General features: G+C 51.2%; 1 protein-coding gene across 1 annotated transcript in view; it reads left to right on the top strand.

Annotated features, from left to right (window-relative positions):
- The first annotated feature begins 1,014 nt into the window (after positions 1–1,014).
- The window catches only part of MIR9-1HG (MIR9-1 host gene), a 29,460-nt gene continuing 12,414 nt past the window's right edge, over positions 1,015–18,060 (top strand). Inside the window, 4 exon segments of the mRNA XM_012449946.3 lie at positions 1,015–1,031; positions 5,674–5,970; positions 8,480–8,514; positions 8,517–8,553. Coding sequence (XP_012305369.3) covers positions 1,015–1,031; positions 5,674–5,970; positions 8,480–8,514; positions 8,517–8,553 — 386 coding nt within the window.

Raw genomic sequence — 18,060 nt, 5'->3', positions numbered from 1 at the left:
ACACTGACAAACACACGCATAACAAATGTCATATGCACACACACACACACACACACGCAGCCCCAAGCCACACACACACACACAACACTCACTGAGTGTGGACATACACATTATCACGGGACACAAACACGGGCCAGCACACACACGATTGCACACTGCAGGTAAGCACCACACACAGACGGGTAAGCCTACTAGCCCACACTCTGAGTCCCGGGTGTTTTAACCCTAACTCAACCCATGGAGGTGGTGACTCTCAGGCCAGTGCTGGGCAGCTGGAAGGGAACCTGCCTGGTCTCACCAGCGGGCACAGCAGGAGCCTAGCAACTATAAACACGGCCACCCAGGGCTCAGTACCTCTACCTGGACTGAGGTTGCGGGAGCTCCCACACTGGCTGCTTGCGTAGCTGAGAGATGCAGCCAGAATCCAAGAGCCTGAGCCCCAGAAATAAGCATCAGACCTAGAGAACCCTCTTTGAAGCAGGTAGCAGTACTGCACCAAGAAATGGCACCACGCTCCAGAGCATGAAGCAGGCGTGCCATACACGCGCCGGTATGTGTTCCGTGCCACATGCATCACACACGGTGCTAGTATTTGGCCAGTGCCCACATAGAGACCGTTATTTATGTGAAAACAAGCAGAAGAGATGTACATGGTTCTAGGAATAAACGTAACGTGTGTACAAATATAGATACCAGTCTACACCTAAGGAGATGTAAAGTAGAAAATCTCTTTCCAGCTCATGGGTACCGTTATCAAGCGGGAACACTAGACTATGTGTCTGTGGCGAGGCCTGGTCTCCTTTCCAGGGCAAGGGGGTCATTTGGTGCCTTGGGAGCTCTTTGGTGAGACTGGATTATGGGAGAACTGTATGTATCTGAAACACAATCAAGCCACCGAAAGAGGGGATTTGGGCAACTTTAGAGGGGAACCCCCGGGTAAAGGGCTGTCTGCGCTGTGTCTTCAAAAATTCTGGAAGGTGCTCTCTGCATGCATCCAGACCTGCATGTCAGATGATGGAGCCTGTCTGCAGGTGGGTATCAGTGTGCACAGACTCTGCTGGGTAAAAACACAAAACTGTTTGTGGTACCCACAGACAGGTCCAGACAACCACACCCAGCAAGTAGCAGACAATGTGTGCCCACAGATGTCCAGCTGGATTGCCAGGGAGATGAATTCGTAGGAGAAAAGATGAGGGTAAGAGATATTTTTGTGCACACACAGAGTTCCATAGGTTTGGAGCTTAAGAATTGTACAGGAGAGCCGCAGAAGTAGGAAAGTACATAGGTCAAAAAGAAATGCCAGGTGAGCCTCATCCTAGACGGCCAGGATGAGTGGGAACAGGTCTCTCTGGGGCAGCCCAGGGAGAAGCCCACCCATTGTCCAGATGACTCCAGAGTATTCTGCTATGACACTTACAGAGAAATGTGCCTGGTGAAGTTGAAATCTATTTGCCAATGTCTTGGCTGAGCCTGGGGGAGAAGCAGGCAGGAGAGAGGGCCATATACCAGGTCTCTAACATGGGGTGGAGAATGGAAAGGTTGGCCCCCAGGACTGGCTGTCAGTCTCTGCATCTGCCCTGTCCTTGACCAGGCTTCTGGTGCCTCTCAGCACCTTTCTCTTTCACTTTTACAGCTCTCCATCTCTAAGTCTCTGCCCCTCTCAATTTCTCTCTGTGCTCCTTCTGTCTTTTTCTCCTTACCTCTTCAGATCTTATACTAGTCCGTACTCCTGGCCAGAAGAATAAGAAGCAATCAGACCTAGGAGCAGCTACAAATACAAAAGCATGTCATAGATGCAGAGATCATCGGTGATAAAGCCCATCCATCTTGCTGGTCTATATAGATATACATGACAGCAAATTTCCATTTTTGCGCAAAAATCTAAGTGTAGCCGTGAAGTTTTGTTTCCTTTTAGTCTCTTGGCTGCTGCCTCTTTGGGTGTCTATCTCTTTATTTCTCTCTGGGACCCTTCTTCATTACACCACTCAAGGTCCCTGGACTCTGCTGCAGTTTCAATAATCCTGCCTCTCCCCAATATTGCCTTCTTTGAAGTTTGCCTCTGATGGACAAAGGCTTTTTTGAGACAGAGGTAGCTAGATAGCTGCATTGCAAGCAGGGATGTGGAGAGGAGACATCTGAAACTTGATGGAGATACTAGTATCTCCAGCATCTATCTAGTTTTGGGGTCAGTCAAACAGACACACTCCCTTAATTCACCTGGGGAGTGCAGTAAAAGAAGGATATGGTGGAGTGCTGGAACCCCAATGTACCAGGGGTGCCAAGGGCCAGCAGAATCTTACCAAGACAGGCAGAGGAAAAGGTACCCAACTCAGTGGAGGCAAGTCCCTGGGACAATATGGAGGAAAAGTTGGGAAGGTCCCAGCTTCCCAACCACGGATCTGGTGTAAATAACGTCTGAGTAAGAGAGGGATGGAGAATGAAAAGGCAGGCAGTGTTGCAACTCCTTAGGTATCAAGGCACCCTGTGGAGATCCGGCTGCAGAGCCAAGAATGAACCTACGGAAGTTAGCCCAACCTGGAGAGAAGAGGAGAGGCTTGGGCTCAATCCTGGTGGGAGAAAGGAGGGTCCAGAGTCGGACCAGGTCCATGTGGTTTCTGCTCATCATGTGTTGGTTAGAATGCATGAACACACCAAAAGCCACTGCTTGGGGTCCCATGGTCATTTACTAGATGGTAGGAAAAGGAGAAATGATTGGATAATATGGAATGGGCTCTGGATTAAGACTCAGACTCAACCTCTAAACCAACATGGGGTGGCCCCCATTCTGGCCCCATGCCAAATAAACCTGGAGAGCTCATCCCTTTCAACTGCAAAAAAACCAGATCCTCGTGTTCTCACCAGATCTGAATTCCCTGTGCCTTGCTCTCTGTGAGTTTGTGACTCCATCCCTGGCTCCTCCACTCTCTGTGAGCTGCGGCTCTGTCCCTCTAGTCTCTGTCATTGCTTCCAAGCTTTTCTGGCTTCATCTGTCTCTGTTTTCAGGTCTCTGTCTCTCCCCTCCTGCCCCCCGCACCCCGCTGGAATTAGCCTTTGTTAATTCAAAGGCTTCTCACTGAGCTCCTCCCCACTCTTCCCAGAATAACATTGAGTAAAATGAGATAAAACCCTCCCGCCCCTAGGTTTTTTTCCTGTCCTACTCCCTTCAGCCCCCTCCTCCAGGGCTACAACCCCCTCTTATAATGTCAGATAATTACTGGTGTGCAGCTCTGAGGAGCCAGAGCTGATACGAGGGAAGGAGAAAGGGGGAGAGAAATAAATAATAATCTGCCTCCATTCAGCGTATATAGGTTACCTGATTTGCATATATGCTAATAATGCTATAATTACCCTGCTGTTCTGGCCTATGATCAAGTTCTATAAATACATAGGATAGCAGAGCTAGGCCTAGCAACACCACCCCCAAAATCATGGATATAAATGTATGTGCATGTGTGCATTTTATGTACACTCTAAACCTATGAGCCTCTCTTTGTTAGAACACACTCCCTTACAGATCCCAGCTCTTCAGACGTTCAGCTACCCCTCCTGTGTTTTGAAGCTACTCCAGAGGAGGAGAGACATGCCTGAATGAGAAAACATTCTAGGTTTTATTTAATTCTTGATATTAATTTCATTATGAATGTTATGGCTATTTTTAGGAAATTCAGCCTTCCCCAAATTATTGAATTAGTTATTGTCACCAGGATTCCCTCACCTTCTACAATCCTACACTTTGGGGTACAGGCTGGTGGGCAAGAACAGAAAGCCCCCGTCTCTTAGGCCTACTGAATGTTTCAGAAGGTGCTGTCTACGGAGGAGGAAGTGGAGTCCCCTTCCCCAAACCTGCCCCTCTTGCCTTAGTCTCCTGGCACACTCACCGCTCGAAGGAAACCAGGGAGAAGATACACAAGGGGCTGTGCAAATTTTTGGGTGATGGTGGCAGAAGTGGGGAGGAAGCTTGGAGGAACATAAAAGATGCAATCCACAGCTGTCTGCTTTTAATTATAATTATCCCCTTTCGCTTCCTTTCTGGCTAATGAGGGGGGGGATTTAAAATTTTTTCTCCCTTTTCTCCCCCTCCCTCCTTTCCCTGGAATTGAGGGGTGGGGTGAGTTCAGGATCCTCCTCCCCTTCCTCCCTCATCCCCTGGTTACTGGGAGAAAGGCAGACTCCAGAGGGTGGTGACAGTATAAGAGATTTGTAGGAACAAAAGAAGGACAGGTTTGGATTGCTGGACACGTCCCAGAGCTGGAGAGACCCCCCCATTCCACTGGCACCCCCTCCCATCAACCCCCCAGCTCCCTAGACAAGGAACTCAATGTCTTCCAGCCGGTGAGAAAGGAGCTAACGGGAGCCCTGGTCTAGAGAGAAGGGGAGGGAAGGGGTGGGGAGTTGGGGGGGTGCAAAATTAGTCTCAAAGGATCTTTATTTCTGAGCTAGTGAAGCAGATGTAATCAAGGGGAGAGCAAAATAATCATAATGGGAGGAATGGGGGAGGGGAAGCGGGGCTGGAATGGGGGGACGGAGTCGGGACTGGGCTGAGAACTGGGGGGCAGGGAACATTGAGTGGGGAGAGTCTGCTGCCTTCTCTCACCCCTCTCAAGTCTCCCTACTTTGAGGTGGGGAAAGAAGGACCAGGTCTATAGACTCTGACCTTAGCCCTCAGAATCACTCATTCAGAGCTTAGGGATCGCCAGGCCAGAAGGTGGCTGGGAAGGCACCAGGGAGAAGAGAGCCCCCCCCCGCCCCACCCCGCCCCAATTGAGGGAGGTGGTTAGGAGAGGGGAGACGAAAGGCAGTGGGGGAGGGTGAGAGAGAGGAGCCAGCAGAGACTCAAGTGGCCTCCAGGTCTGCGGGACAAAAGTTGGAGGGAGATTTGTGTATGAGAGAGGAGGGGAGGGGCCGTGGGGAAGGGGGCTTTGACAATGAACTTGAGACAAACTTCATTAGCATGCAGGCCTGCTGTCTGTCACGTCGAGCTCAGACCGAGTTCCCATGCAGGCCAGGAAGAGTGGGAGGGAGAAAAAGGGAGGGGCTGAGGGTGGGGGTTAGAGAGAGAAAAGAGACCCGACCATTGTACCATTCTGGGCCCCAGCTTCCACCAAATATCGGGACCCCAGCCCTGGAAACCAACCCCCCAAATTGCTCTCCCTCCTCTAAGAAAAAGATAATTTATCTCCCACTTTGACTCTGTGGTCCCACCCCTTCTCTCCTCTTGTCTAGACTTCCAAGGGCTGGCCTTCATCTCCCCCCAAGATGCTTCCCCCTCCAGCTCTCAGCCTTCACCTTCTGATTGTCACTGTCTCCTTCACAACTAAGATCAGGATTTGTGATTAGTTAAGCTGACCAAGATAGGAATTGAGGGGAGGCCTAGGAAGGGGGGACTGGGACGCCCCGAGCCTTCAAATGGCAAACTGTGTCACCTTCCCATGACTCCTCATCAGCTCTGCGCCTCACCCTCCACACACCACTTAATCACTCTCTCAAGTTCCAAAGCGAATTAAAACTCGGAGACTAGGGACAGGGACAGAGTCTTTCCATCACACCCTTTCTCTTGCTTCCCTTGGGGACAAGGGTGGCCTGGAGGAACAATAGCTTCCCTTAGCCCCTTCTTCCTGCCTCAGGTTAGAAAAGGCAGTAGGGGAGGTGGCAAGCAGAGTGGAGGTGACAAAGACCCCTGGCCACACAGGCATTGGAAGGAAGAAGGAGGGGCTTCGTCAGAGTGGGCTGTTATTTTGGTGGTGGTGGTGGTAGTGTCTCCAGAGAGGGGCAGCACCCCCTTTTTGCTGCCTTTCCAGGGAGAGCAGCAAGAGAAAGAAAGAGAGAGGCAAACGAAATTCCTGAATGGATAGACAGATGCTACGTCATCGGAGCTGCATCCTCCACTCCACAAGAGGCTAGGAGCTGGGGGAGAAAGGCAGTCCAGCCGCAGGGGCCACCCGAACAGTCTCTCCTCCTCACAGAAGCCTGGTAAGTGCCCATTCGGGTCCAGCGAGGATCCCAGCCCCCTCAGACCTCTGGGCTGGGAGTGAGAAGAGATCCCATCAAATCAGTCAGGACGCCCTAACCTTTCTACTTTACCTACTGGCTAATGGAGGCTGGTGCAATCATCACAGAAAGAAAAGGCTGATAAAAGATTTAGGGGGTCCCCAAAATGGATGAGGCATGTGTGAAGAGGAGGAGCTGGCAGCAAGGCTATCACCTCCTGCCTCCTGGGCACCTATCGCTCAGCCCAAGGCAGTGGCTCTACCCGCCCGCCCCAGAGTGGCTCCTGGTTCCCCTCCTTCCCCCAGCCCATGCCGGCTGGAGACAGCTCACTAAGTTTGTCAATGGGATTGTGGGGGGGCTTTAGGGTCACGGTGCTACTGATCCTATTAATCTGCCCCTCCCTTCTCTCCAGCAGACATGGCCAACATCTTAATGCTTGCACCAGAGAGAGGAGAGGCAGGAAGGAGACTGTAGTGGAGGTGGGAAGGAGGGAAAAAATGGTTCTGTGTTTGGACTCCTGATCTTGTTCCCTCCATCTGGCTCTTATTCCTTTCTGACCTAGTGACTTCAGCTTTTAGGGGAGGACCAAGTCTGGGGGGCTTGGGGCATGGGGGGAAAGGAGCCAGATTTCCCCCCAAGAAAGAAAGGTGGAAACCAGAATTGGGAAAAATCCAACAATATTTTATAGGATTTAGATTCATTTAATTCCCCTTTCCCTCCTTTTCTGTGAGCTGGCAGGTGGCAAAGGGGCTGAGGGGAGCCTACAGGCAAGTGAGCTGTTGGGGAAAGTGCCTGGGGTCTCGAGGGGGAGAGAACCCTGCTCCAGCACCCTGCACGCCCGCCTAATGGAGGGTTTGTGTGTGTGTGTGTTGTTTTGTGTGTTTTTTCTTCATAAGGAAGGCCAGGAGATATAGAAAGAAGGCACGTTTGCTGCCTCCAGTCCCCCACCCACACTGTGCTTTCTGGGAGACAGCATTGGGGCCATTGTGGGGTAATGGAGGCTGGAGCGGAGCAGACTATTCCTGGAACCCCAGAGGCCAGATTGCTGGGAGAGGCTGAGGCTGCCAGCCATCATACGTGCACACACATGTTCCATGCCTGCTGGGCTGTGTTCTGCATCACCATGGTCCCCTAGGCATTGTGTATGCTTTGTTGGGGGGTGGCAGAGCAGAGATCAGTGCTGAGGGGGACAACTGTCTCAGGGACCCAGAACTCTCATCGATTAGGGTGGAGGGAGGAGCCAGAGGCCCCCTAACCGTCCTTGCATCTGTTTTCTAGCATGTCAGCAAATTGATGTGGGGTGGGGGTAGCCCCTTCTTTGGTATGAAGATAGTTTCAGACTGAGACATCCCTTTATGAAATGGATGGGCTGGCAGAGCTGAGGCTGGGAGTCAAGTGAGTATTTGTGAGTGTTAGAAGTGGCGGGGGGTATTCAAAGCACCCCTCCTAGAAATCAGACTTGGATGTAAGGCTCGTCCCTGCTCCATAGCCCTCCTTTTTTCTGATTTCCTACACTTAGGTAGGCTATCTTCCTGACTTAAAAAAAAATTAGGCTATCTTCCTGACTCAAAAAAAAATTAGTTGTGGAATTGAGTTTGAGATGGAAGAATTCACCAACTTTCCCCAACCCACACACAAACACACAAACATATACATATAAAACACTCATCACAGTACTTTAGGAGCTAGGTCACCTGCAGTATACATGCCACTCCCCCAAGTCGTAATTTAACCTGAAAGCAAAATTCTGGGAAGATAAGACTATAAAATATTGAGACTAGATTCATATCCAACACTAATAAAAAATAAATGCTTTGTCTTCACACCTTTTGTGTGTGTGAAAAGGAGAGGGAGAAAATTGATCACTACAGGACCTTGAGAGATATTCATGGATGGGTGATAGGTAGATAGGTCATGACAGAGATGAGTGGAGAAAGCTGGAGAGATAACATCATGGAGAATATTGTAAATGGGCACAGCGCCTCACAGTTTACAGTGCGTTAGATCCAGACAGTCAAAAATATATCCCTAACCCTGGCTCCTTCATCCTATCCTAAGCATGCTCTCCTGAAGACCCCAGGCAGCAGGAATCTGCAAGGAGATACTGTCCATTGGGTAGGAGATTACTTCCTTAGATTTAAGTCTAAGATCTCCACAGGCTGTTTGAAGTGGGCCAAACCCCTGGGCCCAAAGGTTTTGGATGGAGATGAGAGAGGTTGTGAGGATAAGGCTGGGTTAGAGTTGCCCAGGCGTGATGGAGCTGAGAGGCCCAGGCGGGGAGCGCTGCCTGCATGTCCAGGCTTTTCTCACTATCCCCCTGTGCAGCCTCAAGCCTGGCGATTAAGAGGGGAACATAGCCTGTCCAGGTTCTGAAGATGCAAAACTAGGAGAAAAGGAGTGGCTGAGAGAGTGATAGGAAGGCTGGGGTCATCAGGGAAGGAAGGCTGGACTTCTCAAAGGACTTTAACCTTTGCATTCTCCTCCTTGACAGGAGCTGGGCATCCAGGAAGCAGTCGCCTCATTTGTTTCTGGTGTCATCGTAGGTGGCCACCTATGGCTTCTGGGGTATTTATTGTCTTATTTATTGTTTCTGATGGTGGAGTGGGTGGGGGGAAACTGGCCCTGTCTCATCTGTTTCCTCCTGTTCTCTGTACCCCTCTACCCCACTCCCCGCCTCTTCCAGCTTTCAGCCCCTGATTTTGGGTCTACTCCAATTGTAGTTAGACCTACATAGTCAATGATAGGCCGCCCTGCTTCAGTTCTGTAATAGAGAGGAAAGGCATCGGGGATTCAGGGAACTCTTTCCCCTTCTCCCATAGGCTCCTGAGGGCAGAGTTGGTGACCAACTGACCTGGGGGGAGATGGTTGATTGGGGAAAGTAACAGAGATACTTGTAGCTGGGTGACAGAGGTGAGAAAGAAGAGCAGTGTGGGTTATGGTGAATGGGGACCCAAGGAGCTTAAATAACTGTGAGTGATAATGTGTTCCAGAGTATACAGCTGCAAGCACTGGGAGGTGGTCCTGCTGGGAGGATCTGTGGATTTGTCATTGCATTGGTCTGAGTTGGTAAATTTGAGAGAGAGAGAGAGAGAGAGTGTGTGTGTGTGTGTGTGTGTGTGTGTGTGTGTGAGAGAGAGACAGAGATATGCAGCACCCTTGCATATTCATGTTTATGCCCTTTAGGGAGGCCATTTGCTGATGGTTGAGGGTCTTGTAGAAAGGGCTCAATCTGTATGAACCAGCCAACCCTCTACCATCTCTGCCACCTTGTTCTCACCTCCCGGACACCATAGCACTCTCAGGCCAAGTGAGCAGTGTGTGGGCTCAAGAACAGAACTGCAAACAAGCAAGGGAGGCAGTGCTTACACAGGCCCAAGGAATTCTCAAGCTAGCCCCTCAGTGGGAGGAAAATACTGCTCTCTCGAGGAGGAAGTATGACATCCCTAGGAAAAAAATCCTCCAGATTATTTTCTACACCTCCAACCTTTTCTGCCCATATGAACAGACATTATTTTTCACACGCCTTAGTATTTTTTACTGCTAATTCTTGCTTTTATTTGTCACTATCCCATAGACAATGCAGATTTCTATAGCAAAAAAAAATGTATGATATTGTTCATAATGATGCACTTATAAGACAAATAAATATCTGAATCCACCCTCTCCTAAATGCAGCTTTCATCTGTGTCTTCAAGGCAAATTAACCTGGTAATTGAAACAAAGACAAAATATATGCTTTTTATTTAATTACCTGACTCTTTCAAGAAAGTGCTTGACTGCCAAAATGTATTTTGGAACCTGAATTATAAAGATCCGTCCAAGAGCTGCATCCAGAGAGCATAATTCGGGCCATGTTTTTCTCTACATGGACCTCTTCAGGCACACAGACAATAGGTGGGCATCAGGGCTATAAGGGATGGGGGTGGGGATGGGCACTGGCAAAAAATGGGGGCTCCGAAGCTAATGGAGACACTTAGAGACTCACATCAGCACCAGGGAATCGATGTGCTCTCCCCACAGCCCCTAGAAATTCCCTGGAAGGACTCAGGGTGGGGTCTGCAGTCCATCGCGCTGTAGAATGCTCCAGCTGACTGCGGTGTGCTGGAATCAGAGGGCTCTACTCCAACTGAGACCTTCTCAGGGACACTGAGGCTGCTGGGCCAAGCCCAAGGGGCACCCAATGCACCCATTTTACTCCAGCTGTTAGACTCTTCTAGGCCTGCTGTATCTGATTAGCAGAAGGGTCTCCTCTGGTCAAAGGAGCTATCAAATAGTCAGGAACACACAACACAATAGACACAACTCTCCCCTCCCCCTCCCCCGCAGATCCCACAGAACACACAACTCACCAAGACCCTCACTCCCTACCCCTGATGCCCTCAATCTACCTGATGGCAAATGCACACTCGAGGTACACAGATCTCGATTAATTGATCAATTACTGGGCACCCACTATGCTTTAGGCAGAGTGTTAGCTACCATGGACAAGAACATGTGTAACATTGCCCCCTGCTCTGGAGAGACTGTCTCATTTGCCACCCTCCAAGTAGTTTCTTTTTTGAAACTGGAACAATGGTATTCAGACCAATCCCAGTTAACATGATGGTGGGAGTTTTCTGCTTCTTTCATGGCTGATAGCTCTTTCTCCATTGGAATAAAGACAGATGCCCTACTCACCTTTATCCTTGGGCAGGAGTGGGAGAAGACGGGGTTGCCGAGCACACCCAGACAGAACCAAACAAAAACTGACTTCATCAGCAACCTTGACAGAAGTGGGGATTTATGTGGGTAGTGCCAGGACAATTTAGGCTAATCTCTGTTTTCCTTTGTTGGGGGTCTCTCCTCCCTGCATTTGGACACTCTGTTTGGGCTGAACTATCTGTGTAGAACCCAAAGCCTCACTAAGAAGCAGAGGGATCTTGCTCTTTAACAAGCTACTTGGAGAAATGTAGATATATTTTCAGAAGGCATCTAAATGTAACCATTTCTGTTTTGACCTTGGTTTTTGAGGATGCCCAGCTGAGTCTGAATTTGGCCAACAGAGGTGGGGTGGGGGAGACTCTGATGGGCAAAAAAACCTTTCTGTTCTCTGCCTCTACTAAAAATACAGCAGTGGCTGAAGGAGAAGGGAGGTTCATGCTGGTTGCCTCTTGTGTACTGTTTGCTCAACCCAGGCCAGGATAAGGGGTCGTGGTGATAAGCTTGGGCCCACAGAGGGCAGGGAACTGGGTTGGAAATTGGTAACAGAAGAGAAAGGGGAGAGTTTTAGCTAGCAGAGCAGCCCACTCTTCCTCTCTGGCCCCAGCCTCCCAGGTGCTGGTGAGGGGAGGGTGGATAGGGAGGAAGGTTTGCTTAAGGTGCTTTTAAGGGATCTTGTGGAAGGGCAAATGCAGAGTTATTTGTAGGGGGAGTTGGTAGTTTGTTTGGAGAAGTGTAGGCACTAGCTAGAATTGCTGGAATGTCTGGAGGGCATTAAACATCTTAGAAATGGGTATGCCACGGTTTCAAGAGAAATCTTTGAGGGGATTTGTAGCCATGGAGGGGAATGGCTGGAAAGCCTATAGCTTTTGCTGGCTGGATGGGGTAAACATTTAGGGAATGCCTTTAGCAGCACACCAGGAGGTAGGTCTATCTGTGAGACTATTTGAGAGGGGTTCTTTTTGTTTGTTTGGTTGGTTTTGGTTTTTTGTTTTTTGCAACTCTACTGCAGAGACAGTAGACTCCAAGGCTCTGCTCCCCCGAGTGCTTCGGTGCTTCATTCTAAGCTATAGGAGCACCTGGGAGGGGCAGGAGGAAACCAAATAGGGAGTGGACACCATCTCTGTCTCTTTCCTTCTCTCCTCATCATTGGCTGGTGTGTTCCCTGTTCTGGAAGGGTGAAAGTTTGACATTGTGGAAGCATCTAGAAAGCCTTTCACTTAGGTAAAGGCCTTGAAACCCCATGGCAACTAACAGAAGGAAAAAGCTATGCCAAGCCCAGCAGTGCGAATGCCCAGGGAAATTAGATCGTTTCCTTCAGCCTCATATTATCATCCTGGTAGGGAAACTCCCGGCTCCCAGGCTTTATCTTATTCCAAACTGCCCCCCACTCCGCAGTCATGTTGCCAACATCAATTGAAGCAATTATTCAGATATTCTCCAATCTTTGGGGGAAGCACAAAATTAAATTGACTGGCCATAGGCTTGCATCTAACCAAGAACAGCTTTCAGGCTTGGCTTTGTCCTGGGCTGTGCAGACAGGCAGATAAAACAATCTGATGAGGCCTGATGACAAAACTGGTCATCCCCTGGAGCACACCCCTGATGGCCTAGTGTTCAAGGATCCCTGGTTAGAGGAGCTGGCTCATGTTCATCTGGCTGACAGGCTCCAGGTATCTGAGTCACAGTTTTTTTTTTTTTTTTTAGTAAGGCGGTGGAGAGTAGATTGGGTACAAGGGTGGGGTGCCTTGGGACCAGGAATTCGAATTGCTCCCTGGCAGAGCTCACGTAGGGGCCCACAGCTCGTTCTGCTAGCTCTCCAGGGCAGCGGGATTCAGATACCTCTCAAGGTTGAGACTAGGCATTATTCGGCCCTGATCCCCAGCACAGAGAGGCCGAGACAGGAATGTCGCGCTGTGTCAGATAAGGAGCCAGGTCCGGAAAGTCCCAGAAGGAACCTTGCTGGAGGGCGATCTTCCTTCCATAACCCCAGCTCTCCAGACAGCTGGAGCAGGACCGTGGGCCAGAGGTCGGAGTCTCACCGTGTTGGAGAAGGGCAAGAAAGCGCTAGCAAGGGCCTCCATGCTGGACGAAAATCTGTGAGTCTTGCCCCGACTGATGCCAGCTGGAATCCTCACCCCAGCCTCCCTTACCTGTAACTTTGGTTCTGCGAACACATTCAAGAGATATTCCAGTTTCTGCAAGGCAGAAAAGGAGGCTCAGCCCCGCTCAACCCCCGCATCTCCCTGCAGGAATCCCAAACTTCCAGACTCTTTCCCTCATTGTTTTGAGTTGAAAAGCAGCGAGAGAGGTTCCTGCCCATTCTGAAAGATTAGGCCCACAGTCTGCTAAGCATCGGTACCCGAGAAGCACAAAGAATATTCCGATGGGAGGAGGCAGGTAGGAGCAGAGTCTGCAGTCGTTTGGTTCTTTCCGAGGGGCTTTCACCTGACCTCTTTTCCATCTTTGCGCCCTCGAGTTGGTGCAGCATACCTAGGGCCAAAATGGAAAACGTAGAATCTACAAAACGAGTGAGGTTGGAGATCAAAACCACAAATGGCAATGGATTGGAGGTGGCAGGCGGGAGGCAGCGTGAGGCTGAGAATCAGCACAGAGACGTAGTAGTCCCCCCATCCCCATTCTCCGGGGGGGAAGGGCGCCCCAATTGCGCTCCCGGGCCGGCCCGGGAAGGGGGAGGGGCGGGGCCGGCGGGGAACGAGGCGGTGACGTCAGACGCGGCAGAGCCAATCAGAGGATGGCCTGGGGAGGGAGTGTGAAAGGATGAATGAAAAGTCCGGAGCCGGAGCGCGCCGGGGCCAGAGCCGCGGTAGAGGCAAAGGAGGGAGCGGGGAGGTGAGACTCTCTCCACCCTGCTCGCCTAGGCTCGGCGGAGTCTAAGAGCTGGGCGGGCTCCTCCGTCCGGCGCCCGCTGAACCCCGGCGTCTGGGACTCGGGGCCCTGGCGCTCCAGGGGCACTGGCCGGGAGGACCGCGCTGGAGAGCACGGATGGGCACCCTAGGCTCGATGTAAGTGGCCTGGCTAAGCGTGGGGCACGAGGTGAGCGAGCGCCTCGGAATCCGGCGTGCCGGCGCGTCCGCCACGAGGGGCCGGCCGAGACCCCACCCTCTTCGGGGCTGCGGTTTCCCGTTCCCGATCGCACCCCCTACCCACCCCTAGGGCACCTCTCACCTCGAACCCCCGGCCATTTTCATAACCCTGGGTGATCTCTGGTCCTCTTCGCACAAAGCCGTTTCTCCGGGGCTCTGCTCACCTGCCCGGCCGCCCTCTGCTTTCCTCCCCTCCGCCCCTCTCGTGGGTGCTCTCCCGGATCTCTTCCCGGGTGTGGTCTCTGCCCTTTCCTTCTTTCCTCCAGGGACTCGCTTGGGAGTCTCTGGGCCGTCCCCACCCGCCCCCCACAGGCTACCCTCTCTCTTTGGGTCGCAGGGATTTCCCTGTTTCCTTTTAGGACATCTCTAGGGTTTTTACCTCCGGGGTTTGGCTGCCCGTTTCCCCTTTTAGTCGGCCGCTTGGATCCAGTTCTTTCCCCCGCACGGGCTCCGCTTCGCTTCCACCGCCCTAGTGAGTTGGCGAGGTGGTCGGGCCGGCCCGCTCCCCGTTTCCACCCCGCGCCGGGCTCGGGCTCCGCGGAAGGCCAGGGCTCCGGCTGTCGGATGCGCCCTTGGTCTTCCAGAGGAGGGCAGTGGAGGCCCGGCGAGGCTGGGGAGGCCTCTGCCTCGGTCCCTGCGGTCTTCCCGGGTGGCACGAAAAGCCACGCGTCCCTTCCACGGGCACCAGCGGAACTGCTGCTCCTGGCCTGAATCGGAGAGCGGGAAATTGGGGCACTAGAAGCTTTTTGGGTCTGGGTCGGGGTCAACTCCCGGACTTCGACGCCACCGGTCATCGCGTCCTTTCCACGCCTTTTTCAGTCTCTGTCGTGTCTGTGTCCCCGTGTCTGAGGTTTTTGTTGCTGTTTTGTCTTGGACTTCATTTTTCTCTTCACCCTCCCCCCCAACTCCACCCGTGTCCCTTCTCTCCAACTCCCACTGGCGGGCGACTGGGAGGCTGCGGAAGTGCTGGCGGCGGCGGCGGCCGCCGGGAGGCTGCGTGGAAGAGGCGGCGACGGCAGCCAGGAGGCGGGGTTGGTTGTTATCTTTGGTTATCTAGCTGTATGAGTGGTGTGGAGTCTTCATAAAGCTAGATAACCGAAAGTAAAAATAACCCCATACACTGCGCAGAGGGGCCCGGGTAAAGCCGGTCTCACAGGCTGGAGGGGGAGGCTTGAGCGAGGGTCTAGAGCCACGAGGACTGACCAGCACAGGAGGATACAAGAGGAGACCTCACTGGTTCGGGCGACGTTTCACCTCCCAGCCCCCCCGGTCGGCACAGGTAGGAGTCACAGTCCCATTTCGCTTTAGCCAGGTGCCATATTTTTCCCCCAGCAGAATTGGGGGCAGGGAGCAAGGAAGCCTGCTTGTCGCTCCCTCTGGTGGTCCCCACTCAGGATGGGGCCTTTTCTGGCCGTCTGGGTCACTGCTTGGGAAGCTGACCCAAGGGAGAAATCCGTTGAAATCTAGCTGCAGGGCTATCCAGGCTCCTGGCCCAGGCCTCTCCTTCCAGCGGGCGTTGGTGAATAGTTTCCCACTGGCTGTCCACAGCTATGGCTGGGTGAGGGAGTTTGGAGAAGGTCACCTGAGAACACTGGTCTTTGCTTCAGTCGGCTCCTTGAAGCCAAGTAGGGCTATCCAGCTGGGTTGGAAGATGAGGGTGTTGACTTGAAAATAGGTGGAGATAGAACTGAAGGTGCTGGGGGTGGGAGGGCTGCTCAAAACGTAAATAGGGTGGTGGAAGACCCTTTTGCCCAGTCTGGGTTCTGGGGCAGTGGAGCGCAGAGCAACCTCGGTTCCATTTCCGTTTGCCTTCCTCCTTCGGACCCAGGACCTGAGGCCAATCTTTTTAAAAGATTCTCTTGCTGCTTTGTCATTACTCACCAGAGGGGCTGAGTTGGGACCTTTTAGGACACCCAATCTTCCCACCCCAACTTCACTCTTGGAAATCATCTCCAAGAACAAATGGCCTCGAGAAACTCTGAGGATCTCAAACACAAAGGAATTTGTAGCTTAGTATCTATGCTGCTCAGAGAAAGCAAAGAATTAGAGAGATTAATCAGGGCCTTTCCTAAAAGAATCCATTTATCTGGCTTGACCTAAATATTTTAAGAGAAACAGTGTTTAGTGCAGTTGAAAGGAGTATGGTCTAAAGTCACTTTGTGGAATAGAAGTAAATGCTACTCCACATTTACTAGAAAAAGCTGGAAGTAGCACCCTCTGAATTTATTACAGCTCCCCATCATACGCCGTCACCTGGCCTTCCAGGACATGGGGCAGGAAAGAGTAATAAGGGGGTGGAAGAACTGACAAAATGACCTTGACTGACTCCAGTTTCCTGTGTAAATTTAAAATTTCCTCCCAGGACCTGATTTTATAGCTAGAAGATAATGATTCAATTACATATTATGTGGGAGAAATATTGGAGAATCCAAACTCAAAAAAATTGTGCTTCAGGGAGCCTGGAACACATATGTCTTCTTCCTTTAAAGATTTAGAGGAAGGAGAGATTAGTAGCCTCTTACTTTCTCAGCCATTTGGAATTTGGGTCTTCTGGGGGAGGGGCAGGTGGAGACTGGATTAGGGAGAACGAGCAGGTTTTAGGGGAGGACTAATAATTCCTAACACTACTTCCTGGGCACTGGGCCTACATCTCTTTCTTTGCTCTTTCAACACTGTGAGAGAGTTGTTATTATTAACCCCATTTTGCAGATGAGGAACCATAGACTCAAATGAGTTGCTAATGTCACTCAGTGGTTTCCAACCCAGTGCTTTTTCTTTTTTCTTTTTTGAGACAGAGTCTCGCTCTGTTGCCAGGCTGGACTGCAGTGACACTCTCAGCTCACTGCAACCTCCATCTCCCAGGTTCAAGTGATTCTCCTGCCTCAGCCTCCCGAGTAGCTGGGACTACAGGCGTGTGCCACCACACCCAGCTAATTTTTGTATTTTTTTTAGTAAAGACGGGATTTCACCATGTTGGGCAGGATGGTCTCAATCTTGACCTTGTGATCCGCCCTCCTCGGCTTCCCAAAGTGCTGGGATGACAGGCGTAAGCTACCGCCCGGCCTAACCCAACTCAGTGCTTTTTCTACTGAACTTGCTTGTGGGAACAGCTGGAGAGAGAGTGCAGCAGGGAGGATGAGAAGGGAGGGCATGGGGCACAGTGAAGGGAAGGCACACCAAGAGAAAAGCCCTGCGTGTGAGCCAGGGCTGGGAGCTGGGATGAGAGAAGCAGCACCAAGAAAGCTAGGATTCCTTTTTTAAAAAAACAAAACAAAAACCTTTCATGTAGCTTGCTGGAAATGTGTATTTGGGATCCACTGAGGCTCACTCACATGAGACTTAGAAGCTGTATCAGTAACCACAATGGGTTTACATTATTATTGTTGTCTCTGATTAGCGCATTTGACCTACCTCAGGATATCCAAAGGAGAACAGAGGGAACTGGGAGGGGGGCTGAGAATTGACACCCTACAAAACCAGCACCTCAGTGGAAGGGGGAATAGAGCCCAGGAGGGATGTGGGGGTGAGGGTTTGTGTCTGGCTTATGTGAGCATATGGTGTGTGCATGTGGGTGTGTGGGTGGGGTTGTCAGGAGAGTGATGGGTGACTGTGTTTGTGAGCTGTGTGTGTCTGCTTATGAGGGTGAGAAACTGAGTGGTGTGTGACCTGGTGTGAGGTTGGATGTGTGTCCCTCTATGGTGGGTGGGAAGCTCGGTCGTGACATTAGGGACACCTGGCTATGTATAGGTATAAATCCACTCTAGGAACAGACACTCCTGGATATGGAAGGAGGTTACCACATGCAGACATCACAGCGACACTGCTGAGTTCTCCCCACCCGCTCTGTGCCAGATCGAATCTCCTCCAATTGAACCCCACAAGAGAACTGTGGGACTGGGGTGCAAGGAGGCTGTGTTAAAAGGGGCTCAGAAAGGCCTCCCCAGTTACCAGTTAGGAAATTTCCTCTCTTGTATAATCCCACCTCTGCCTGTGTCTAAGAATTTTCAGTTCTATGCTTCAGATATTGTTACATCTACTATTTTTACTGGAAACCAAATTCTAAGCTGGTTTCTTTACTCATTTCTCTCCTCAACCCCCAATTTTAATACCCTTCTATTGAATTCTAGGTCCAGGAGGCCAAAGGCAATTTTGTCCCAAATATTTGACCCAAGTTTTGCATTACCAGCCACACTCTCACTCTGGGACAAATTCTCCTCCCACCCAATTCCAGGCATGGAAAGGGTTTTGTTGATAAGTACTTACAGTC

Source organism: Aotus nancymaae, unplaced genomic scaffold (genome assembly GCF_030222135.1).
Source record: "Aotus nancymaae isolate 86718 unplaced genomic scaffold, 86718_ANA_hifiasm-v0.15.2.pri h1tg000108l, whole genome shotgun sequence".
NCBI lineage: Eukaryota > Metazoa > Chordata > Mammalia > Primates > Aotidae > Aotus > Aotus nancymaae.
The sequence above is the reverse complement of the archived record's forward strand: the minus strand, read 5'-3'. Positions and strand labels throughout refer to the sequence as shown.